This window comes from Pieris brassicae, chromosome 8 (assembly GCF_905147105.1).
Source record: "Pieris brassicae chromosome 8, ilPieBrab1.1, whole genome shotgun sequence".
NCBI classification, from domain to species: domain Eukaryota; kingdom Metazoa; phylum Arthropoda; class Insecta; order Lepidoptera; family Pieridae; genus Pieris; species Pieris brassicae.
In genome coordinates, this window is record NC_059672.1 from 2,766,964 (window position 1) to 2,787,848 (window position 20,885).

Genomic DNA, 20,885 nt, shown 5'->3' on the forward strand with positions numbered 1-20,885 from the left:
TGAATCGAATTACCATCATCTTTATTTTTCCTATATATTTCACTCTTTCTTTTCGTAAAAGCGAATTAATAAAAATCTTATCGCAATTCTTTCACTAAAGTACTTTACATTATTTCTGTAAAATTCAATTTAAGCTGTGCTGAAAAGAGACAAACTTTAGTTTAATCGATGCAATTAGAGTTTTATATTTTATGAATAAATCTACCTAGTGTTCACTCTTAACAGTAAGTAACCGTCTTTCTTCTTCTATCCTAGCTTAGGTACGCGCTATGTTTACCTATCATTAATTTGACTGACGTTGTCCGACACCAAAAAGGGATATTCATCCTCATCCTATACATTCGTATATTTAATGTTCACGTGCATGCAATGCATGTTATCGATAAAATTCAAATTCGAAATTCCAGTTAGAAAGATGACACAGATGGGAAGATACGCATCAGGGTTTTTATATATATCCCTAGCAACGATAAGAACGGCCCTTTTCAGGGCTATATCACGATATATTCACTTTCTAAGCATAATTTAGCATATCGATCGTACCTATCCCGTTTTCGATATGCACATCACTACACCTCTCCATAAGACCTGGGGTTTAGTCAAGCTTGTGGTTTAGCAAGTGCTTTAACAGTAGTGTAAGTCTACATACACTACTGTTAAGGCATCTTGACAAAATGTCTTTACGACATCCGTGAATCACCACCACCAAAGAAATTTGAATGAGAATGACATTAGGTCACTCTTTTTCGGTTGTCGTTAGTGGGTCACGCCTGTTGCAAAGTTTCGAAGTGAATAAAGTCGAATAAAGCCGGTGGTAATACCACTAGCTTACTTAGTTCCTTAGAGGTTCTATATTTTTAAGCGATAGCGTTATAATTTTGTATAAGTTTTATGAATTTCTATTGTTATTATTTTTAAAATCATCCTGTCATAATCTAAATTGATATTCATGGCATTAACGCTTATCGTCTGTGCACTATGATGCACGTCAGAACTCAGATGTCATATTCAGAAATCAGAATTTGTGTTATATTGGGGAGGGATAATCGTGTGCTGTGTGGCTAAAAATTATAGTTTTTATTAATTCTTTCAAATCAAATCATCATTTTCGACACTTTTTTTGACTGAATTACGATAAATTTTCCATTTATAAATTACGTCATATTGCATATCAGACATCGTTGATTACTCTTCAATTTCATAAAAAGGTAAGTGCTTAAAATATTTATCTGTATGTAATTATACCATAAACATTTAAGTATTGCACGTAAATATATTTCCATTATTACAGAATTTAACATGTGGAAATTATTATTCCATTTAATTGGAGCTATACAGTTTTCGTATGGCTGCTATTATGACTTCATGTACGTGAGGATACCAAGCACTTCTACTGCTGTAACCCCCTATGGTGGGAAATTAAAATATTTAACTTATTTAAATGCTGTAAGTATTTATTTTTGAATAAAAGATTATAGTTTTATCAGATAATAATTATACCAAATCTTTTTTTCAGATGCTCCAAACAGCATATTTCACTGTGGCACTGTTAAATGATATAATAGGAACAGATGAACCTATGCCAGCCAATAAACCTTTTATAAGGCAAATGAAGGATGCTATTTTCAGTGCCTTAGCATTTCCATTATCTATGTTTGTAGGCATTACTTTCTGGGGTATTTATGCTGTTGACAGAGAACTGATTTTACCAAAAGCAATTGATGCTTATTTTCCATTGTGGTTGAACCATGTTATGCATTCCAATATTGTTGTATTTGTGTTAATTGAACTTGTTTCTACATTCAGAATGTATCCTAAGAGGAAAGTTGGACTGTCTATACTTTCACTATTCTTGTTAGGATATGCTATTTGGATTCATACTATCTATTTTAAGACCGGGAGCTGGGTCTACCCAGTGCTATCTGTAATTAATTGGCCTGTTAGAGTAGTTTTCTACATTTTCAGTCTTGGATTTGCTTGGTCTCTGTATTCTGTTGGTGAAACCTTGAATACGGCTGTTTGGTCAAAGGAAGTAGAATCCACAGTTAGGTCTGGTAAGAAAAAGGCCAAATAAAGAAGTACTTATTGCATTTTTAGCTTTTGCTTACTTAAATTAGCTTTATATTATGGAATTTTGTAGGGTTATGGTGGGGTGTTGTAAAAATGTGCTGTGTTATGATAATTATTTATTGTTCATATTTATTTCTGACAAGTTATTCAATTTAAAAATGATACCAGTGATGCAAAGAATTACAATTTGTAATAACAATACTCAAGGTATATGTTTTAAAAGTAATTTATTTCCTTAATATTTTTATGAAATATGAAGGTTCAATCTTTTTGTAGTGGTGCATTGTCACAAAAGATGTTAGATTTTTAATTCTGTGGTATGTAAATTATTTTTTCTTTAGAAAATTTACAAGCACAATTACACATAATGGCATTTTTGAAGGTGAATATGTAGGGAAAGTGTATGCACTGCAAACTAGTGTTCAAATATTGTGTAGTGTGTGTGTGCCCCATTCCGAAATGGGCAAATACGTAATTTTTGAATAGTTATGCTAGAACATGTGCTATCTAAAGCAATAAATTTTGATACAAGTACAATCTTTTATTTTCAACTAAAACAAAACACACATTCAATTTACATATTTAATTTTGGTGCTTGACAATATAATGATGTAAATTTAATTAAATAATACATTATCAATATTCAGTAAAAAGCAAAAACTTAATAAAACGACTAGATATATATTCATGCAGAAACGATAATTTTAATGACTGATAAAAGCAGACCTTGAATCGTTTTTACACTACTTAAAAGAGGAAGTAATTAATTATATTTAACATTTAAACAAACAAACAAAACTCAGCGCGAACTTTGACCGCAATTCCATATGTCAAATGCCTAAATATTTTTGACATAAGCTAGTTACAGCGCCAAGTCTTGACTCAAAATCTTACTGTGAGGCCTGTTGAGGGAATTATTATTTAAATTAAGTAATTCTCAAGGACAAGTTTACTTATACTAAAATGGGGTATATGTACTTGTCAAATATGAGCAACATTCATGGAATATAAACATTATTGTAGTTGCTGCATTAGTTTATTAATAATTATTAAACTTAATAAAAAGAGCTACAGAATTAGCCTTAAGTAAAATAAATACATCTAATGACACAATTTTAATTTCATTGTTTAACTTGAACAATCACAACTCAAGTTCAAAGTATTTACCGATTTTGTTTATAACACTTGTATGACAACTACTAAAAATACACTTTATTTCAATACTAGGCTGATTAACCGATAATAAAAGAATGTTTTTGTTAAGAATAAAATTAATAATAATAATCCAGTAGGACTACCCTATATGGGTCTGTGCCGCAGATTGCATCCGTTTGCTTGGTTATTTTTATTTCATAGACAAGTAGATGTTAGCTCTGTCTCACACATTCTTTTGTTTTTTTGATTTGAGGCATGCCTCACGATATTATCCTTCACCTAACTATATTAGATGCGCACAAAGAAAGTTTACAACATACTACTACAGAGATGAGAGTTGCTTTGAAGCCAGTAGGCTAACAATGCCCAAAAATAAAAGCAATGTATTGTATGTCTGTTAATGTGGACTCGCTAACGACTTGTTAAAAATGCAAAAGGTGAAGTTATATTATGATATTGTATTAAATCTGTTTAAATTGCCATAAAAGCATTATTCTAAATATTAATCAAGAATCTGTAAGTACCACAAATGCAATGTACCACAATGCAAGTGCAATTTCGTCAAAACGTTCACTATACACTCTCAAACTTATTGTAGACCTAATGTGCGTTTCCACAGATACCATAGTTAACTGTTATCTGTACTGTAAGGAAATATTTTAAAGGATGAAAAATAATCACAATTTATCTTTGTAAAACTACAATTCAAACGCTACCCTAGTTTTCTTTACGCCATACAATAAGTTTTTAACATATCTAATTTGATATTCTATAGACAAAGATAAAGCCGTTGTACAATTGCAAGTTTTAAACATGAGCTTCCATTCCGTTTTGAACATTATATTTCTTTCTATTCTTAAATTAGCATAAAATAAAAATTAATATTAAAAATACATTAATTAATAACTAAACATTCCTATATAAGTTTATGTGGACTGTTTCGCGCCAAAAAATTTACAGCTGTCACTTTGACGCGCTAACGTCATAAATTTTAACAAGTTTTTATTTTTTGCCTGAAGTCCCATTAAAAGGTAACTTATATAGTAATATATAACCTTAACCATCTTAACCTATTTATTATGTTATATTTTTTATTGACATGACACTTATTTGCGACTCTAAAGCAGATTTAATTATATCATACAACACATTTAAAATCACACTTCTCAAAAATATTTTTTCCTCGTTAATACTGGCAACACTGATTTATTTTATTGAAAAAACTATTTGCAATTTTGAAGACCTAGGCTTTAGACCATAGCAATTTTCGATACGCATGATTTTCTTTGCACGCTGTTGCAAAGAAAATCTACGTAAGAGTAAACTCACGTTTGTTTAGGTGACCAATTTAATACAAAAACACATGTTATCATCATCACTACCGTAAGTAAAATATACTTGTCTAGGCTGTCTTATAAAGAAGCTTGGACGCCTTGATTTATTTTTCAATTTAGCTATTACAAGCATAGTAGACACGTTTAAATTTTTTTTTATATACTTAATAATACTTTTTTCCTTGTCTAGCAACCACTAAATAGATTATCGTAAGTGTAATTTCATTTAACAATTTGATTTTAGCCTTTTGACATTAACCATTTGACAACTATCCACGTAGTGACAGCGAGCTTACCTGACAGGTGTCACGTGGTCTGTGCATATGTAGGGAATAAACGTGGAACGAGGCCACAAAGCGACGGAGCTACGTTTTAATGCGACGCGCCACTTTGACACTGTTCTTCCATCCGTTGGATTGCGCGTCGCCATTAATGGCGCGTGTGAATGACGTCATTTTATTTTTTGTCTCGTACAACACGTCGGAATCTGTGTCCGATTCGGACATGTCGTTAGCAACTAAAAAGTTAAATAAATAGTAATGAGACTTAATTGTTATATTAAAAAACGAATTTATTCGATATCTAGTAAATTCTAATCACACTGCAATGGTTCCTGTAAGTTCCATGAATCTTTATTTATCAGTCACAATTAGCGTAGAGCGTATAGAAAAACAGACATTGAGTGACTTGAAACACCGGAATGAAATCCTTTAAGGCATACAAATAAATACCATCAATATCCATCGTTTCGAACTTATTTTAATTATCAAAAGTTTCGCACTTTAAACCAATCTGTATGTAAATAAAATAAAACTCACGTGGCTTTTGTTCGTGGTCGGCGTGGGGTAGGGGTCGGTATGTACGTTGTCTAGGTTTGCGAGGCGCGCACAGTTTACGTGCGACGCGCGTACACGCCCAACCCGCGCCGCACAACGCGCATAACACACCAACGCCCCCAACGCTCGCGTACACCACGGACCAATCTGTAGATTAGGATAAACTCACTTAATTTCCAGTTCGTTTATAATAACAAAAGTTCCCAACCAAACCAGCTGAACAAAAAGTCAAATATAATATTAAAAAAAGTGAATTGAAATACTAGTTTTCTGAGATATTTCCTATTATTTATTAACACTTCTTTCAATATAAAATTTGAACATAAATAAATGAAAAGGAGGGCAAATGGCGGACTTAGCTCTATCGAGCGATCTCTTCGTGGCAATGTGAGAGACAAAAGTATTAAATTAGATATTGTAAGCAAGAAGTGTAAAAATACATATTACATATAGTTATTAAGACAGAACTAACCTAAAAAAAGATACATGAAAAATAAATATTATCCTTGAGATTGCCGAGTTTTGGGTTAGTTATATTAGGTAACATTATTCCTTTATCAAATGACGGCCACATTAAAAATTATCGCTTACTACTATAATTCGATAAGTTTGGTCTCTCTTTAGAGATGGGAAAATTTTAAGAACATTCTTTTTTTTCTTAAGTAATATATACAATTGATAAACATAGCCTAAACAATAAAAAGAAACACTTTTTTACTGGATTGAAGCTATGTATTATTATAAACTTAAAATTATTTTACATAATCTTAGACACGCGAAACGTCGGAAGAAGTTTAAAATTATGTAAAATAATTATAAGTTTATAGTAATACATAGCTTCAATCCAGTAAAAAACTGTTTTCATTAAATGTGTAAGAGCTATGTTAACAAAAGACAATACAATATCATAAACAAATTTAAGCGAAATCTGCCATTTAAAGGCTAGTCTTAAAACAATAAAAAACTTACCACAGTCAGGCATAGCATCCGCCTGCAGCTGTGCAAACAAACTCTGCATCCAAAAAGCGTCACATCGGCATGTGCGCGTCGACTGGTCGCACACTCCGCGTCCCGAGCACGTACTAAGACAGCGTACGGGACGTATACGCGCCGCACCGCTTGATATTGCAGCTGGGCGTGATAAAGCTAAGGCACGAATACCGTCTATTGCCTCGCCCTGGCAAGAAGTAATATACATTGTAGTACACTATTCATAAAAAAAAAATAATGTGTGCGTGTATTAGTGTACACAATTTAGTGAAACTTCTTTATGACCTTATTTTTCGAAAAATATGGTCGTACTATATGCAACTTTACATAAATTAGTTCAATAAAGTTAAATTAGATAAAATTTAATAAAATGTATTATCATAGACATGAATACAAATAATACATTTATTTCAGTTTAACCTTATTACTACAAAGATTATAACAGAATTTCATTAATTGTTATTGATATTATATATTAATGGCATCGAATCAACCGTGGTAGGGACAAGAAAAAGATGGTGCGTTACCGAAAAATGTGACGGTAATTTTTTTTTCCTACGCCGATAAAGAAGTTTCATAAGCTAGTCACAAATTATTGCCCATAAAGTTTAAAAAACTACAAAGAACAACGTGAATAGGAAAACAGACACAAGACTTCTGAAACCAAGTACAAGAGTTTTTATGAATAAATAAAATCGGTCACTAACTTTTTGCATTGCTTTAACTAAAGTTATAATCTACAAAATCAAAAAAGTTTTTACTAAACCTAAAATATCAAAGAACGTTTTCTCGCGTATACGTTCATCAGGGCAGTATTTAAAATATGCTTAACAGTCAAAATGTCACAATACGGAAAAAATAAAATAAAAACACAACAAAATATTTTAATATTCTTATAAAAATTACAGCAATGGTTTCAAAGATTATGTAAGCTTTACGCTAGTCATTTATATACTTGAGCAGATAATAAAAGTCTGATTTAATTAATTTAATTTTTATTATAATAACTTTAAGTTGGAATGTAGTATTAAGTGCTAAACACTGAATAAAAAAATAGAGCACAAGAACAGATTGTTCCTTTCCTTTCCTTCCTTCCTTCCTTCGATTCCTTTTAATAGTAAGTAGTTTTATTGGACACTTCCTTATGATAAAAATCCCTTACAAAATTAGGTTAGACTTTAATTACTTATTAGTCTTAAGTAAGGCTAGATCGTAATGTTCCATGATGTCTTAGTAAGATACATGTAAAAAAAAGTTGGAATGCGAAACACCACTTCGTCCAACAAATATTTTGCAGAAAATTCTTGGATGATTTTTAAATATATATTTTCTAGCTAATTCTCCGACTGAGGGATGATAAAGCACTACCTATTTCTCTTAACAACTCTTTAAAATCTACAGCAAATTTCAGAAAGATGCCTCTTGTTACCTATTGTTGAACATAAATAATTTATTGAATACAGCAGAACTCGTTTAATACGATTTCTCGCATAATACGCCACTTTACGTCAGTTTCTGAAAGTTGTGATTTATTTTCATACATATCTTAACGCTTAATACGATTCATCATCCCGTTTAATACACCCCAGCCCGAGCCGAGAGGTCTAACCGAGCGCTCTAACTCGAGCCCCCAGAAAGGCACCGCTCCCTTACGTGAATCTGAACCAGATTCTGCAGGTTTTTCTGGATATTCTTACATTGATGACAATGTTGTACCGTACGAAATTCAATCAATTGAAGATCTTATTGAGAAAGTGAATAAGACACAAAACGAGGCCCTAAGTGATAATGATGAAGACGAAGATGAGTCAACTGCGTTTTTGTCAAACGCCCAGCCATTATCAGCTGTTGATGATTTAAGACACTAAGTAGCTACTTTGGATCAAAATGAAGATGCACTGCAAAAGTTGAATTAAGTTGAAAATCTTTTAATTGCTAATACATCAAAATATTTCTGTCAAACCAAAATAAGTGATTGATTTTAAATAATGTAATTATAATTACAAAACGTATTTAATGTAATTTATAAATGTATAATTTAATACCTATATATACCAAAATTAGATCCTAATACATAACGTATGTAGCACGTTTTATTTTCCATATCCCGTATAATACGCTTTCTCGCTTAAGACGCGTTTTTTGTAGGGTCCCTGAGAAATCGTCTTAAGCGGGTTTTACTGTATATCTTTAAAAAAAATTGTTTTGTTTTTTGGATGATTAATGAGTAGCTGAACTTGCCAGTTAAAATAAATTTAGACTCATATAGTACGTAGAATGTATAACAATTAATATTTTTACGTTCAACTATAATGTTACCTAAGTGATCAAAATAAAATATCAATTACCTTTTCCGATAAGAAGAAAATAATCAGCGTATTCCCCGAATCGACTTCTCCCCTTATCTCCGTGACGTTGACCTTTACATCATCTTTGAGGAGGAGCATCATCTTTTGCAGAAGAGAATCCAACTGGTTCTTCGTGAATGTTGATATCGGTGTGTGAACTATCATTTCTAGAAGTTTCATCTCGAGAGGGTCCGGTTTGACTTGAACACTCACCGTGTCCCGACTTGACTCGCCTTGGTCATCCGTCACTGTCAATTCGAAGACATATCTGCCGGCTTCTATGTTAGTGAGCTGAAATGGGAGTTAATTTCAGGACAACGGTATATTTAAATTAGGTACTATTATTTAGGTACACAATTTTGTTGGTTGGTTTCTTACGAATAGGGAATTTAATTTTACGGTTTTAATGAGAAACTATTGGATTGACAAAACTCAGTTATTCGACCAATTTTAAAGGTATAAGTTATAAATAAATCAATGGCGCTACAACCTTTTTAGGTCTGGGCCTCAGATTTCTGTATCTGTTTCATGATCATTTGTTAATCTAATAGGCAAGTAGGTGATCAGCCTTCTGTGCCTGACGCACGCCGTCGACTTTTTGGGTCTAAGGCAAGCCGGTTTCCTCACGATGTTTTCCTTCACCGTTCGAGCTAATGTTAAATGCGCACATAGAAAGAAAATCCATTGGTGCACAGCCGGGGATCGAACCTACGACCTCAGGGATGAGAGTCGCACGCTTAAGCCACTAGGCCAACACTGCTCTATATAAGTTATACCATATAATAAATAATTAAGCCTTTTTTCCAATATCATCACCAATTAATAGATGTCAAATATCTATGTCGCAGCCAACTAGCTTAAGGGTCAATACGGTCGCACACACACATACTCCAAAAAAGTTCATTGTTTATTTTCATTTTTGTGAATGGAAAAAAATATATGGTGGAGTTGAGTAGTTTATGTATCCATTTTGAAAAATCGATACACGATTTCAATAACATCGCTCGATAGAAAAAAAACACTTCGAATTCATTTTATGATGAAAATGTATATAGAACATGATTTTGAAATTTACACGATACATTGTAGCCAAGTATGGCTTGCGATTAAATCCATTTCAGATTTTTTTTTAAATAAAATGACATTAATTTAATGTTTTAGATAACTAATTGTTATTGCGCTCCAGCTCTCCACTGCGCACCGCAGTCCACTCCGAGACACTGACACAGCAATTCGTGCTGGTATAGGGCCTTAATAAGCAGTTCAATAAACAGCCTAGCCGCTTAACTAAACAGCGCCGATTAATTATCGGCCTGAAAGATTTTCAGCCAGTTGATCAAACGGCCAAACAAATGACATGGATCAATGACATACTTAGCTTATGGACTGTTCAAACTGTCAATATGGCGACGGCAAATCCCAACTTTGATAGTGTTTAATAAAAAACAACAAATGCAACGAAAGAATGTAGTGAAAATAATAATGGGAATTTAGTTATGACTGATTCAAGCAATTTAACTTTTAAATAAATATTTATTTTGTCAGATAATTTTTTTCTGCGACATGGTCACTATCGTACGATTGGCCTAAGCAGAAGCCAGTTTATTAAATGTTGTTACAAACGCTACGGCTGAATATCTTTGAGGCCGTTAGTTAAACGGGGCTGTTTAGTTAAAAGGCCAGGCCGTTAATTAAACGGCTTCCTAAGCTAATTGGCTGCGACATGTATGAATTATCATTGTTTAATTTTTCTGCAAAATAATTTTCCTTTCTTTTTACCATCTCAAAAAAAAACAAAAGTTCTAACGCACCAATATTCTATGGACTTACCATCAAAACAGACTCTCTATCAGAATCAAGTATGACTGTTCCCGCTGCTAGTCCCGAGCTAAGCCTGGTCCACTTCCAAGACACTATGCGGAAGTCATCAGAAGATTTCGAGCCGTTAAGTATTAACACTGGCAAGGGCAAGTTCAGAACCTGGTCACCGCCCGCGTCCGCCTTTGGTGGGCTGTTTTTGTCTGGAATATTAATATTTTATTTATTAATGTCATATACGATTTTAAGAAAATACAAAACACTTTTTAAACGGATTGAAGCTATGTATTACTATTAAAAACTTATAATTAATTACATAATTTTAAGACAAAAGGTGTTGAATGTCAAAAGTATCATTTGACATAAGTAACAGAAATTTAAAATTATGACTTGCTTTCCATCGCATAAATGAAATAACAGGTTCTGTATTAGACTGTTTAGGACTTTAAAATGTCAAAAATACATTATTGTATTATTTTTTGTTAACGGTAGTCCTGATTAATTTAATTTATACTTGTTATAGAAAAAAAGTTATTTATTTACAATTGATGTAAACAATATTGAATAATGGCAACATTCGTATATGTACAGGAGTAAAATCGAAAATACTTACTCTGTGTGACAGTAACAGTAACGTTATCTGTAGCAGTGTTGCCATTATCATCCAATACGGTCAGCGAAAATACGTATAGCCCTTTCGTGAGTTGCGTTGCATTCGCAATGCTTTCGTTAAACGCGATAATGTTAGAGTTAGTGGGACCAGACAGGCAACGCCATGTGTACGCAACGAGTTTTCGGTCGTCGTGTGACCCAGTACCATTTAGTCTCACCCAGGTTTGAGGAAGCGATATGAACTGAAATAGTTTAGGCTCGATTTAGTTATGGACCTATTTAGCAACACGTTTACTCTATGGATGGGTGGACCTATCTATACTAATTTTATAAATTCAAAAACATTTGTTTTTGTATGTATGTAAATGTCAAAATACTGGACCGATTTCAACAATTCTTTCACCATTAGAAAGAGAATCTTCTCTAGTCATATCACCTTACATTTTTAATAAAAATTGGGATCCCAAACTAAAATGCAATAATATAACTCAAGGTGTGCAAAAAATAGCCACGAAAAAACCTATCAACGTGTCAAAAATGTTGTATTATAGAAGGTATCAATATCTACAAAAACAATGATTTACCCATGGGCAATTGTTTATTGAGCTATCCCGGGTCGGAACGCCAAAGCATGAAATTTTACTTCCACAAAACAAAACTACGTCAAATATCGTGTAAAGGTAATTTCTTACTCTGAAGGTCTACCAATAAATCACTTCTCTAATATTATAGAAGAAAGTTTTATTTTTTATTTTTAACAATTTATCAAGCTAAAAAATCCTGAACTGATAAAAAAAATCATTACGTACTTTAAATCAGGAATTTTAAACACCTGTAGAGTATTTTTAAATTTACTAATGTCGAAAATTTTAATATACGTTATAAAGTAATCTGTATATCGATTAGATTATGAATGTAAGTGTAATAATCTGAAAGAAAGTGATTAAAAACTAAGTAAAATTAAACTTTTATGATAACAAAAATATATGTATAGTCCAACTTAGTAGACTTTCCACTACAACGAGATCGGTTTTGCTAGTTACATAGATAATTTTAGAATTTATTACTGCGTTCGGTAATTATATAACTTAGGATTGAATATCTTTATATACAGCTAATTGCATTTCTTGCTTATTATGTACTGTCAGATTTTATCTATAGTCTAGTTATTTATAGTCTTTAAAGATTTTTTAAATGTATAGATATATTTTGGTATATTCTTGTTTCGAGCCTAAACCAACATGCAGGAAAGTTAGAAGAATTCAAAGGACAGAAATATGATAATAATATTAACATGCATTCTTAAATGTTTTTATGATTAGTTCAGTTTCAATCAAATTGTTATTTGTACCTACTTTCATCTGGGTTTTTTACGTGGTTCGAATACTAGTAAACAATTTAAAATGTACATTTATAGCAACAACTTATAGCATAGTTACAAGCAAATCCCTTTTTTGAATCTTATTTACTTTATTATACTTACAACATCTTCGCCAGCATTTGCAACCGGAGGCGTATTGGTTGGAGGCTTAACGAATACGTGCACTTCCGCGGTCGAAGACTGACTGGAGGAGTCTGTTACTTTTAACACAAATGTATATACACCCTCTGATAGATTTGATAGCTGAAAAATTGTCAAACAACATTGTCTTTTGTCGGGTGAAAGTATCACCAGATGAGATTTGAGAAATTACACGATATAAATCATAATATTTATTCATTTAGAAAAAGTTTTTTTACAGGAGGCAAACGGGCAATAGGCTCATCTGACGTTAACTGATACCGCTGCCCATAACAACCACATTGCCAGAGGGCTTCAAAAGACTCCATATAAGTTTATGCAAATACTGCATAATTAGGGTTTTTGTATTTATTATTTCCTCCTGTACGTGATAAAAGGTTTTGGATCTTGACACACAGGTCACACGAAGTTGCATATAGCATACTACGAGGTTTCGGAATACTTTGTTCAGAATACACTTATTTCAATTAATATATTGACATTTCATCTCATGAATAAACTGTCAATGTCAACGGCCGCGTGTATATAGCTTGCGTTGTCACAGATTAGGCGTCTATACATTGCGTGCATCCTAGCAAAAAGTAATGGAAACTCCTTGGTGACATAAATTACATGGAATTGACATTTAATCTGTATGGTCCACCATTGATATCACTTTCTTTGATATTGTATGATGTCATTACCTCATTATAGAATCTTTTTGATGTATGTAATTTGATTTTGTATTGCATTAATTATAATTCTAATCTAACAATAGAAATAAGTCAACATGGCTGCCGGTTGCTCGCGTTAATCATTATAATCGTACCTGTAAATATGGTGAATGGGTGTTCTGCATATCGACAGCTTTATTAGCATCTTCCGCTGATTTTGTCCATTCCCAAGAAGTGATCTCATGGTCATCCGTAGACAGGCTACCGTTTAGTGTCAAATTGTTATTTGGAAGGTAGAGTATAACGTCCTGGCCTGAAAGAATGTTTTATTTGTGTGATACTTGGCTTCAGTAGACTTTTATGTGGTAATATTTCTTAGGAGAATTTTTTTTAAAAAGTTATGTAACTATGTAATTTTGCAAATATATTCTTTGTATAAAAAAATATTAAGCAGATAAATGTTTTATACGTCTTACAACCGGACATCCGTTTTCCCAAATATATAAGAAAGGTTAACGGTGATTTATTGCGATTTTCCGAAGCGGAAAAGAAATGATTGATTCTGGAACTGGAATTGATTATTAACAGTATTTTTCAACCTTATTTGAGGAGAGATAATAGACATTTCAGAGTTTGTATATAAATGTCACTTGTCATTTGGAAGTATGTTGTATACGAAGTTTGACAGATGTCACAAAGATTTATATTTTCGCTTTACAATTTGATTAGGTTAACCTAACAATTATATTTCGGCGTTTCATACTTGAAACTCAATAAAATCTGCAGATAAAATAATTGTTGATAACAAAATCGAATTATGACGCATTTTAATAGAATTTCAGAGGAGGTAGTGCATTTTCAATAAAAATATAATCTCAATGTTCTTCCTTCATTGAACTGAATTTAGAAAATAATAAATTAATTCTGTCATATTAATGGCATATTTGCATACGTCAAAAACTAAATGTTTTTCTTTATTACATGGGCATGGATACTAGTCGTTCAGTCAAATAGAAAATTGGCTTGAACTAGTGATATCTTAATAAATTATAGCTTAACGTCTAAATATAGGAACTCTTTGATTTAACGATGAGCTATATGAACATAGTCTGTAAAACCTGTATATGTATATTATCATATTTTGTCATTTTTAAAATATGTACTCCTTTTGATCTGTGTACCGCTCACAATTAATGATAACCAGTTTTTACCAGCGATGCCAACTTGGGGGTTTATTCCAAAATTTAGGGGGAATTAAGATGTTAATTGGAGATTATAGGAGGTACATTTATGTAGGGGGTACAAGTTTTTTTTTCTTAAAAAACATTCTATACAATTTAATTGAAGCCTAGAACCCAGTCAACCAACTTAACGAAATCTAAACACAAAGCGTGACTATAACTAAAATATATATTAAAAATATTGATAACACTGCAAGATCGAAATTTTATATGACTTCAATATATTTTATGCATATTTGAAATTACATCTCAAGTACAACAAAAAACTTTAGATTTTTAATCGATATTTTTGAAGTTTCAGGTTCTAGAACATTCTGTAGGAGTTAGCATCGCTGGTAACAACACGGATGTATTGTAAATTTTCCATAGAAAACAGCTCACCTGCATTTGCCTCTGGTGGATAATCGATATGATTTAAAACCGTAATATTAGCCGAAGTGAAGTTTTTCACATGGTCCGAGTCCTCAACTGTCAATTTAAACGTATAATTTCCTGGTTGTTTGAGGTCTTTTAACACAAGCGTAGCTCCATCTTCCAATCTTGGTTGGTAGCCCAACGGTCCAGCCGTCAATTCCCAGTGCCATGAAATTATTTGGTCGTCATCCTAAAGTATTATAAGTTAAATTCAATTAAAGTATTCTCGCGATACAATCTTCGGCAGCTAGGCATAAGTTGGTTTCCTCACAGCATTTAGTTTCGCTATTAATTGCGCACAAAGCTGAAGAAAACCATGTTCTATCAAATGTGGTCTGCGAGAGACACGCAATACAAATCTATAAAAAAATGTATTAGGCACTAGCAAGTTAAATTTATTCCATCCAATAAATGTAGTCAGTCATTTAAAACATCATGAGGGTGTATAAAATCGATAAATAAGGACAGACGACTCATAAAACATTAATTGAGGTTTCGCGTTGGCTTTAGACTTCTACTTAACCATTACTATGATGAACAGTTTCCTATTACCAGACAGACAGAATTTAACTTCCGCGGAAATCATACTCAGGAAATTAATTAATAATCTTAATATAATTGTAGAAACGTGTTACATCTGGATTTTAATAAAAATACTTGCAATTATCGAGCTATTAAATTGCTGCTCGATGTGTGCGTCTCGGTCTAAGGGATGTAATGTAGATACAGTCCTAAATACTGTGAAACGGTTTGCCTCAGCTCACTTAAACGGGGTGAATGCTGAGGCAACCCAACTTCTTGATACAACAGAAACAAGATGCCTAAAGAGAAATAAACCTTTTGAGTAAAACCTAGTAGTGCGCGTGCGATAAAACATTGAAGAACACTAAAGAACATAACTTTAGTTTAATCTATTCACTAGTATTGTAGAAAATTTAGTCAAAAATAATTTATTTATATAGGTAACACAATGTACACTTATGAACGTCAATAAAAAAGAAATATACATTAAATGCTTCGAATTTTACATTTACTGCCAGTTCTCAAATTAAGTCATCGTAATATTACTTATTAGCCATAATTATTATAGACATTCGTGTTAAGATGCACTCTTTTTTATTCTATGAAAAAAAAAGTATCACTCTAAACGCTATAAGGGTACCATTATATCTTATCAAAGCTATGTTTACGATAGCGTGGAAAATTTGCATTCAAATATATTTAGGTCGGAAATAGTTAAGCGTGATAATGATAGCAAATATCGACATACTTTTTCAACGGATTGAAGTTATGTATTATAAACTTATAATTATTTTACATAATTTTTAACATAACTTCAATGTGTCGAAAAAGTTATTTATTTAAATGTGTAAAAGTTATTTTAATAAATGACAATACAATATCGACATAATTTATCTAGAATTGTCAATATTAAATAAAAAACGAAACATGAATTTAATAAGCAACATTTCTTGTTTTTAAATCACTACATAGCTAAAATAAAAATATATTACATAACTTTCATTATGAATCTTTCGAAAAACTGTTTCCGTGGACTAAGTCATATGTATCTATATTAATATTATAAAAGTATGTGTGGTTGAAGACTTTAACCTTAGGAATTAATAAAATATTTCGTCTGTTATTGCGATTTCATTGTGAACAGCTAACAATGGGGGCAAAGCATGACCGGAGCTAATTTTATCGCTAATTGCTCCTTTCTAACTAAAACCATAATTAAATTAGTTTTTAATTCATTTTTTGAAGCTTTGAAACTGTCCAAATTGTAAATAAATAGGAATAACATAAATAGCTTTTTTAACATTTAATTTTATAAATATATAGAAGATTAACTTGATATAATATTAGCAACCCACCCCAGCATCCATGACCCGTGAACCTTGAAAAATATATACCTTAACATTCCTATCCTTCTTAATACAGACGCAGTGATGGACTTGTTTTTATATGAAACAAAAGTTAGACACCTGTTATTGCTAGCTTTTTTTATATCATCAGCGTTCGTAAGTAACGCTTCTATAGTCTATGACTCACAAATAACGCAGGTTTCTATTGCTAAAAGAATCTTCAAAATCGTACATGGCACAGAAGGCTCACCTGATGTTAAGTGATCCGCCCCCATGGACACTCACATTGCTAGAAGGTTCGCAAGTGCGTTGCCGGGCTTTCAAGACTTGGTACACTCTTTAGATTACCCTCTACAACCTTCTGAATCTCTATATAATATAAGTACTGCATACCTTGCTCTCACTGCCATCCAAAACTGCGCCTGAGTTGGGTAATTTTACAGTTTGCGATTGCGGTGTTATAACGACTACTGGGGCTTTATTAATTCTCTTTGGTGGCAACACTGTAACGTTTGCATAACCCTCTCCATATGAGTTAGTTCCATTCACTGTCACTTTAAATCTGTATTGACCTTCAGTGAGGTCTGTTAGGGTCACCGATGCTCCATTTTGTATCATGTTGCCTGAAAAAAAAATTGTATCAAAACGAAAAAGGATTATTCGATTTAATATAATTATGATTCCCTACGCTTTATTTAATTAATTAACAAATACGGTAAAGTTAATTGTTTAAGAATTATAATATGACAATATGGTAATATAAAAGGTAACAGTGTTGCGATCATAACAAAAAATGTAGCACTGATCCGTCCTATAATCCCACGAAGGTTCTCTTTCCCCATAGACTCTAGAAGTATGACGTTGGTGACGAGGATGTTGAATGAATATGAAAGTGGAAACATACAGAGTAGAGTACATACAAAAAGAACAAGACAAGAAAATATGACAGACAAAATAAACTTTGTAACTCCCGAAATTGATTATAAATGTTGATATTTTGTAGACACTTTTATAAAATTCGTGTTTTAAACAGTCATTTAACAGTAGGTATTAAAAATAAATACCGTTTATTTTAAAGGTGATCACTATACTGTTGTGTGTTATCTCATATCTCAATTTTTTTTTATAAAATTCCAAAAACAGTAACTACATGAAAGAGGAAAGAAAAAATAAAGGAATGCAAAGAAAACTATACACTTATTACAGATTACCTGTAAATGTATCTTTAGGTTGCCCAACAAGCGTCCAAACATGGTTATAGTGGCTCATTGTGGACTTTTCATCTGGTATTGTATATGCAGATAGGGTTACTTCATTTTCTGGTAACTGCACCTGGAGAAACATACTTGTTATAAAATTAACAATATACTACTACATATTCAAAAGTTGTTACAAATTCTCCAACTTTGAATTTTATAATAATATAATCATAATTGAAGCTCTTTGTGTAGAATATAATTTGTAGAATGTTATATTAAAATAGTAATAAAAAGAGAAATTCAAAGTCATTATTTAGTACAAACTTTCTCTTCCAAATGTGCCTTATTTATCTATGACACACAACACTAATTATGTCCTTTATTAGCAGAATAATATAGTTACAACCTATATATATATAAATAATTTTAAAGATATTTTTGAATGCCAAAATTCAACTCATTCAATCATGACTCAATACATGATTAAAACTTGACGTAAAATCGTATAGGAACACTTACTGTTTGCGAAAGTATGGATACTGTTAAATTTTGCACTGGTTTATTTTCTTTAATATCACTTTTTGTTTCCATGTCTTCTTTTTTAATAGAATCATTAAGATCAGTAGGACCCTTTGAGAATGGACGTCTTATTGGCACACAGGCACCCTGTTCATTCATTTCTGTACCCAATATACATTTGCATATTCCCTTATGCATGTTATGTCCTAATGGAATACATTCTGCATTAAAGGGACAATTATTAGTACCCATCACACATACCACTTGCTCAAGAAACTTAGAAGCCAACATCATATCATTATCACTGTTATCATACTTTTCATAGCCAGAATCCTCATCATCAATATTAGGCAAGTTATTTATGAAATGTGCTAGGTAATTAGACTCTTCATCGTCAGCAACTTCACTGTGTCGGTTTGGATATCCATAAACAAGTTCTTCTTCTCCAAAATTTTGCTCTTCGCGAAAGCTTGATTGGCCAAGGATCTCCGACCAATTTTCTATAACATAAATGTATATACTCATTTGTTGAAATGTAAAAAATTATAATTATACTAACTCAATTAACATACTTATTCATTTAAAAATTCAATTAACTATAAGATACTTAAACAGAATTTAATTTAATTAATACTAAGATAAAAATTACACAATCCTGTAAATATCTTTTTATAAGAAGCTAAGTACGTACTTACAATACATATAAATTTATTCATAATTGTTTATCCAGAGCTTCTTATGTTATACTAAATATGGAAGTGTGAAAAAAGAAGAAAATACAATAGATTGTTAAACAACAGTCTAGTATTATTAAAATTATAGTTGAAAGTACATTTACTTACCACTGGGAAGCACAGGTTTTACAAGTATCATAGACACATGTCTATTCCAATTTCGGCCACTTCTCGGCAATGGAAGGCACAGTTCATCTGTTACACACTCTATATGATAGCACCGTGAATCTACTATGAACACAATATTGCAATCGTTGGCAAGGCAACAGGACATCACACATTGTTTTAGCCCCTTTAAGTCAGTTTTCTCTGTATAATTACCAGCTGTTAAGTTGCCTATAAAGAGTACCAATTTATATATGTTTGAAAATCAGTCTAAATTCAGAAATTTGTCATTTCAGAATCACATAGTATATATATAAGAGTTAAATAGTAGTCAAGACTAAAAATCTTTAAGATAAATGAAACATATGTTTTATTGTCAATATAAATGGAAGTTATGATTTTTTAGTAACTAGAATACAAACCTGCTGGCATGTAGTTGTCGAAATTTTTAGGGTATAACTTGGGACATTTATTATTACTTTCATATTTTTCAGTCCATGGTTTCGTGTACAATGATAAGCAAATTTGTAACTGCACTAAAAGGATAACGACAAAGACAAGTTTCCTCTCGGACATCTTGTCAGTTTTCCAATAAGATTTCACTTAGTTTGTTTAATTCATAACTGTATTTTAATTAAATGAACAGATAAATATTCAGTTTTAATTTATCACACAGGAAGCAAAGGGTTAGAGATATGAAATATATACGAGAGTGGGCGAAACGATAAAGATTTATATAATATTTACAATACTGATATCAACATTAAACCATCGATATTAAATGAAAATTTAATTAAAATTCAAACATGTAGCCTTTTATTTTGATTATTGAGCTACTCGAATTAAAAATATTATTATGTATTTTCTGTACACAATTTTACCGCAACTTTTCGGCAGTGTTACCAGATAAAAAAGTTGAATCCGACACGCACGCCATTATACACACTTGATATAGGATATACCTGTGGTATAGGGACAGGATAATATAAAGCAATCGTCTAAAATCATTATAAATGCTTTTTCTAAAAAAACTAATTTTATGTGAAACAATTCTTATGAATATTTTAGTAAATATAGCATAACATATGAAATATAGTGATATAAATATAAGTGAATATTTTATATTTTTACGGTAATCAGAAAAAGCATATCAGGGGTTAAAATTACGTCAATTAATTTCTCTATCATAATCACGTCTTATTTATTAACAACCCTAAATACGGAGAGAAGATCTCTTAATTGGCAATCCTGAGTGATGTTGTGCACCGCGAAGTTGAAAACTTCTACCGAAAATTCACAATAGTCCAAGCTATCAATACTCCCAAGTTCAACTTGGTGGTTTGACCAATGACAATTTGCAATGCATTAGATGTATCGACAAACAACTCTGTAAATATTTTTTATAGTAAGGTTAGATTGTAATGCATTAGAAAAACAAATTTATTCACGTTCATCAAGAGAGCATGA

General features: G+C 31.9%; 2 protein-coding genes across 3 annotated transcripts; one reads left to right on the forward strand and one right to left on the reverse strand.

Moving 5' to 3' along the window:
• Window positions 1-995: 995 nt before the first annotated feature.
• Window positions 996-2,602, forward strand: LOC123713711 (androgen-induced gene 1 protein-like). Its single transcript, XM_045667530.1, has 3 exons — window positions 996-1,208; window positions 1,292-1,446; window positions 1,517-2,602. The coding sequence occupies exons 2-3, from the start codon at window positions 1,300-1,302 to the stop codon at window positions 2,072-2,074; spliced, it is 705 nt and encodes a 234-aa protein (XP_045523486.1). The 5' UTR covers window positions 996-1,208; window positions 1,292-1,299; the 3' UTR covers window positions 2,075-2,602.
• Window positions 2,603-2,643: 41 nt separating this feature from the next.
• Window positions 2,644-20,307, reverse strand: LOC123712927 (dyslexia-associated protein KIAA0319-like protein). Of its 2 annotated transcripts, XR_006754140.1 has the most exons (15): window positions 19,841-20,307; window positions 19,422-19,649; window positions 18,580-19,079; window positions 18,073-18,193; window positions 17,255-17,484; window positions 14,961-15,183; window positions 13,494-13,651; window positions 12,647-12,787; window positions 11,165-11,405; window positions 10,564-10,754; window positions 8,734-9,024; window positions 6,365-6,572; window positions 5,378-5,542; window positions 4,856-5,076; window positions 2,644-2,972 (listed from the first exon to the last, which is right to left on the reverse strand). XR_006754140.1 is itself a non-coding variant. In XM_045666313.1 (14 exons), exons 1-14 carry the CDS (start codon window positions 19,992-19,994, stop codon window positions 4,925-4,927), a joined length of 3,003 nt encoding a protein of 1,000 aa, XP_045522269.1. In that variant the 5' UTR covers window positions 19,995-20,307; the 3' UTR covers window positions 2,644-4,924. The 2 variants fall into 2 exon arrangements, 1 of the variants encoding a protein (XP_045522269.1); XM_045666313.1 differs by having other exon boundaries at window positions 2,644-5,076.
• Between the last annotated feature and the right edge of the window lie 578 nt (window positions 20,308-20,885).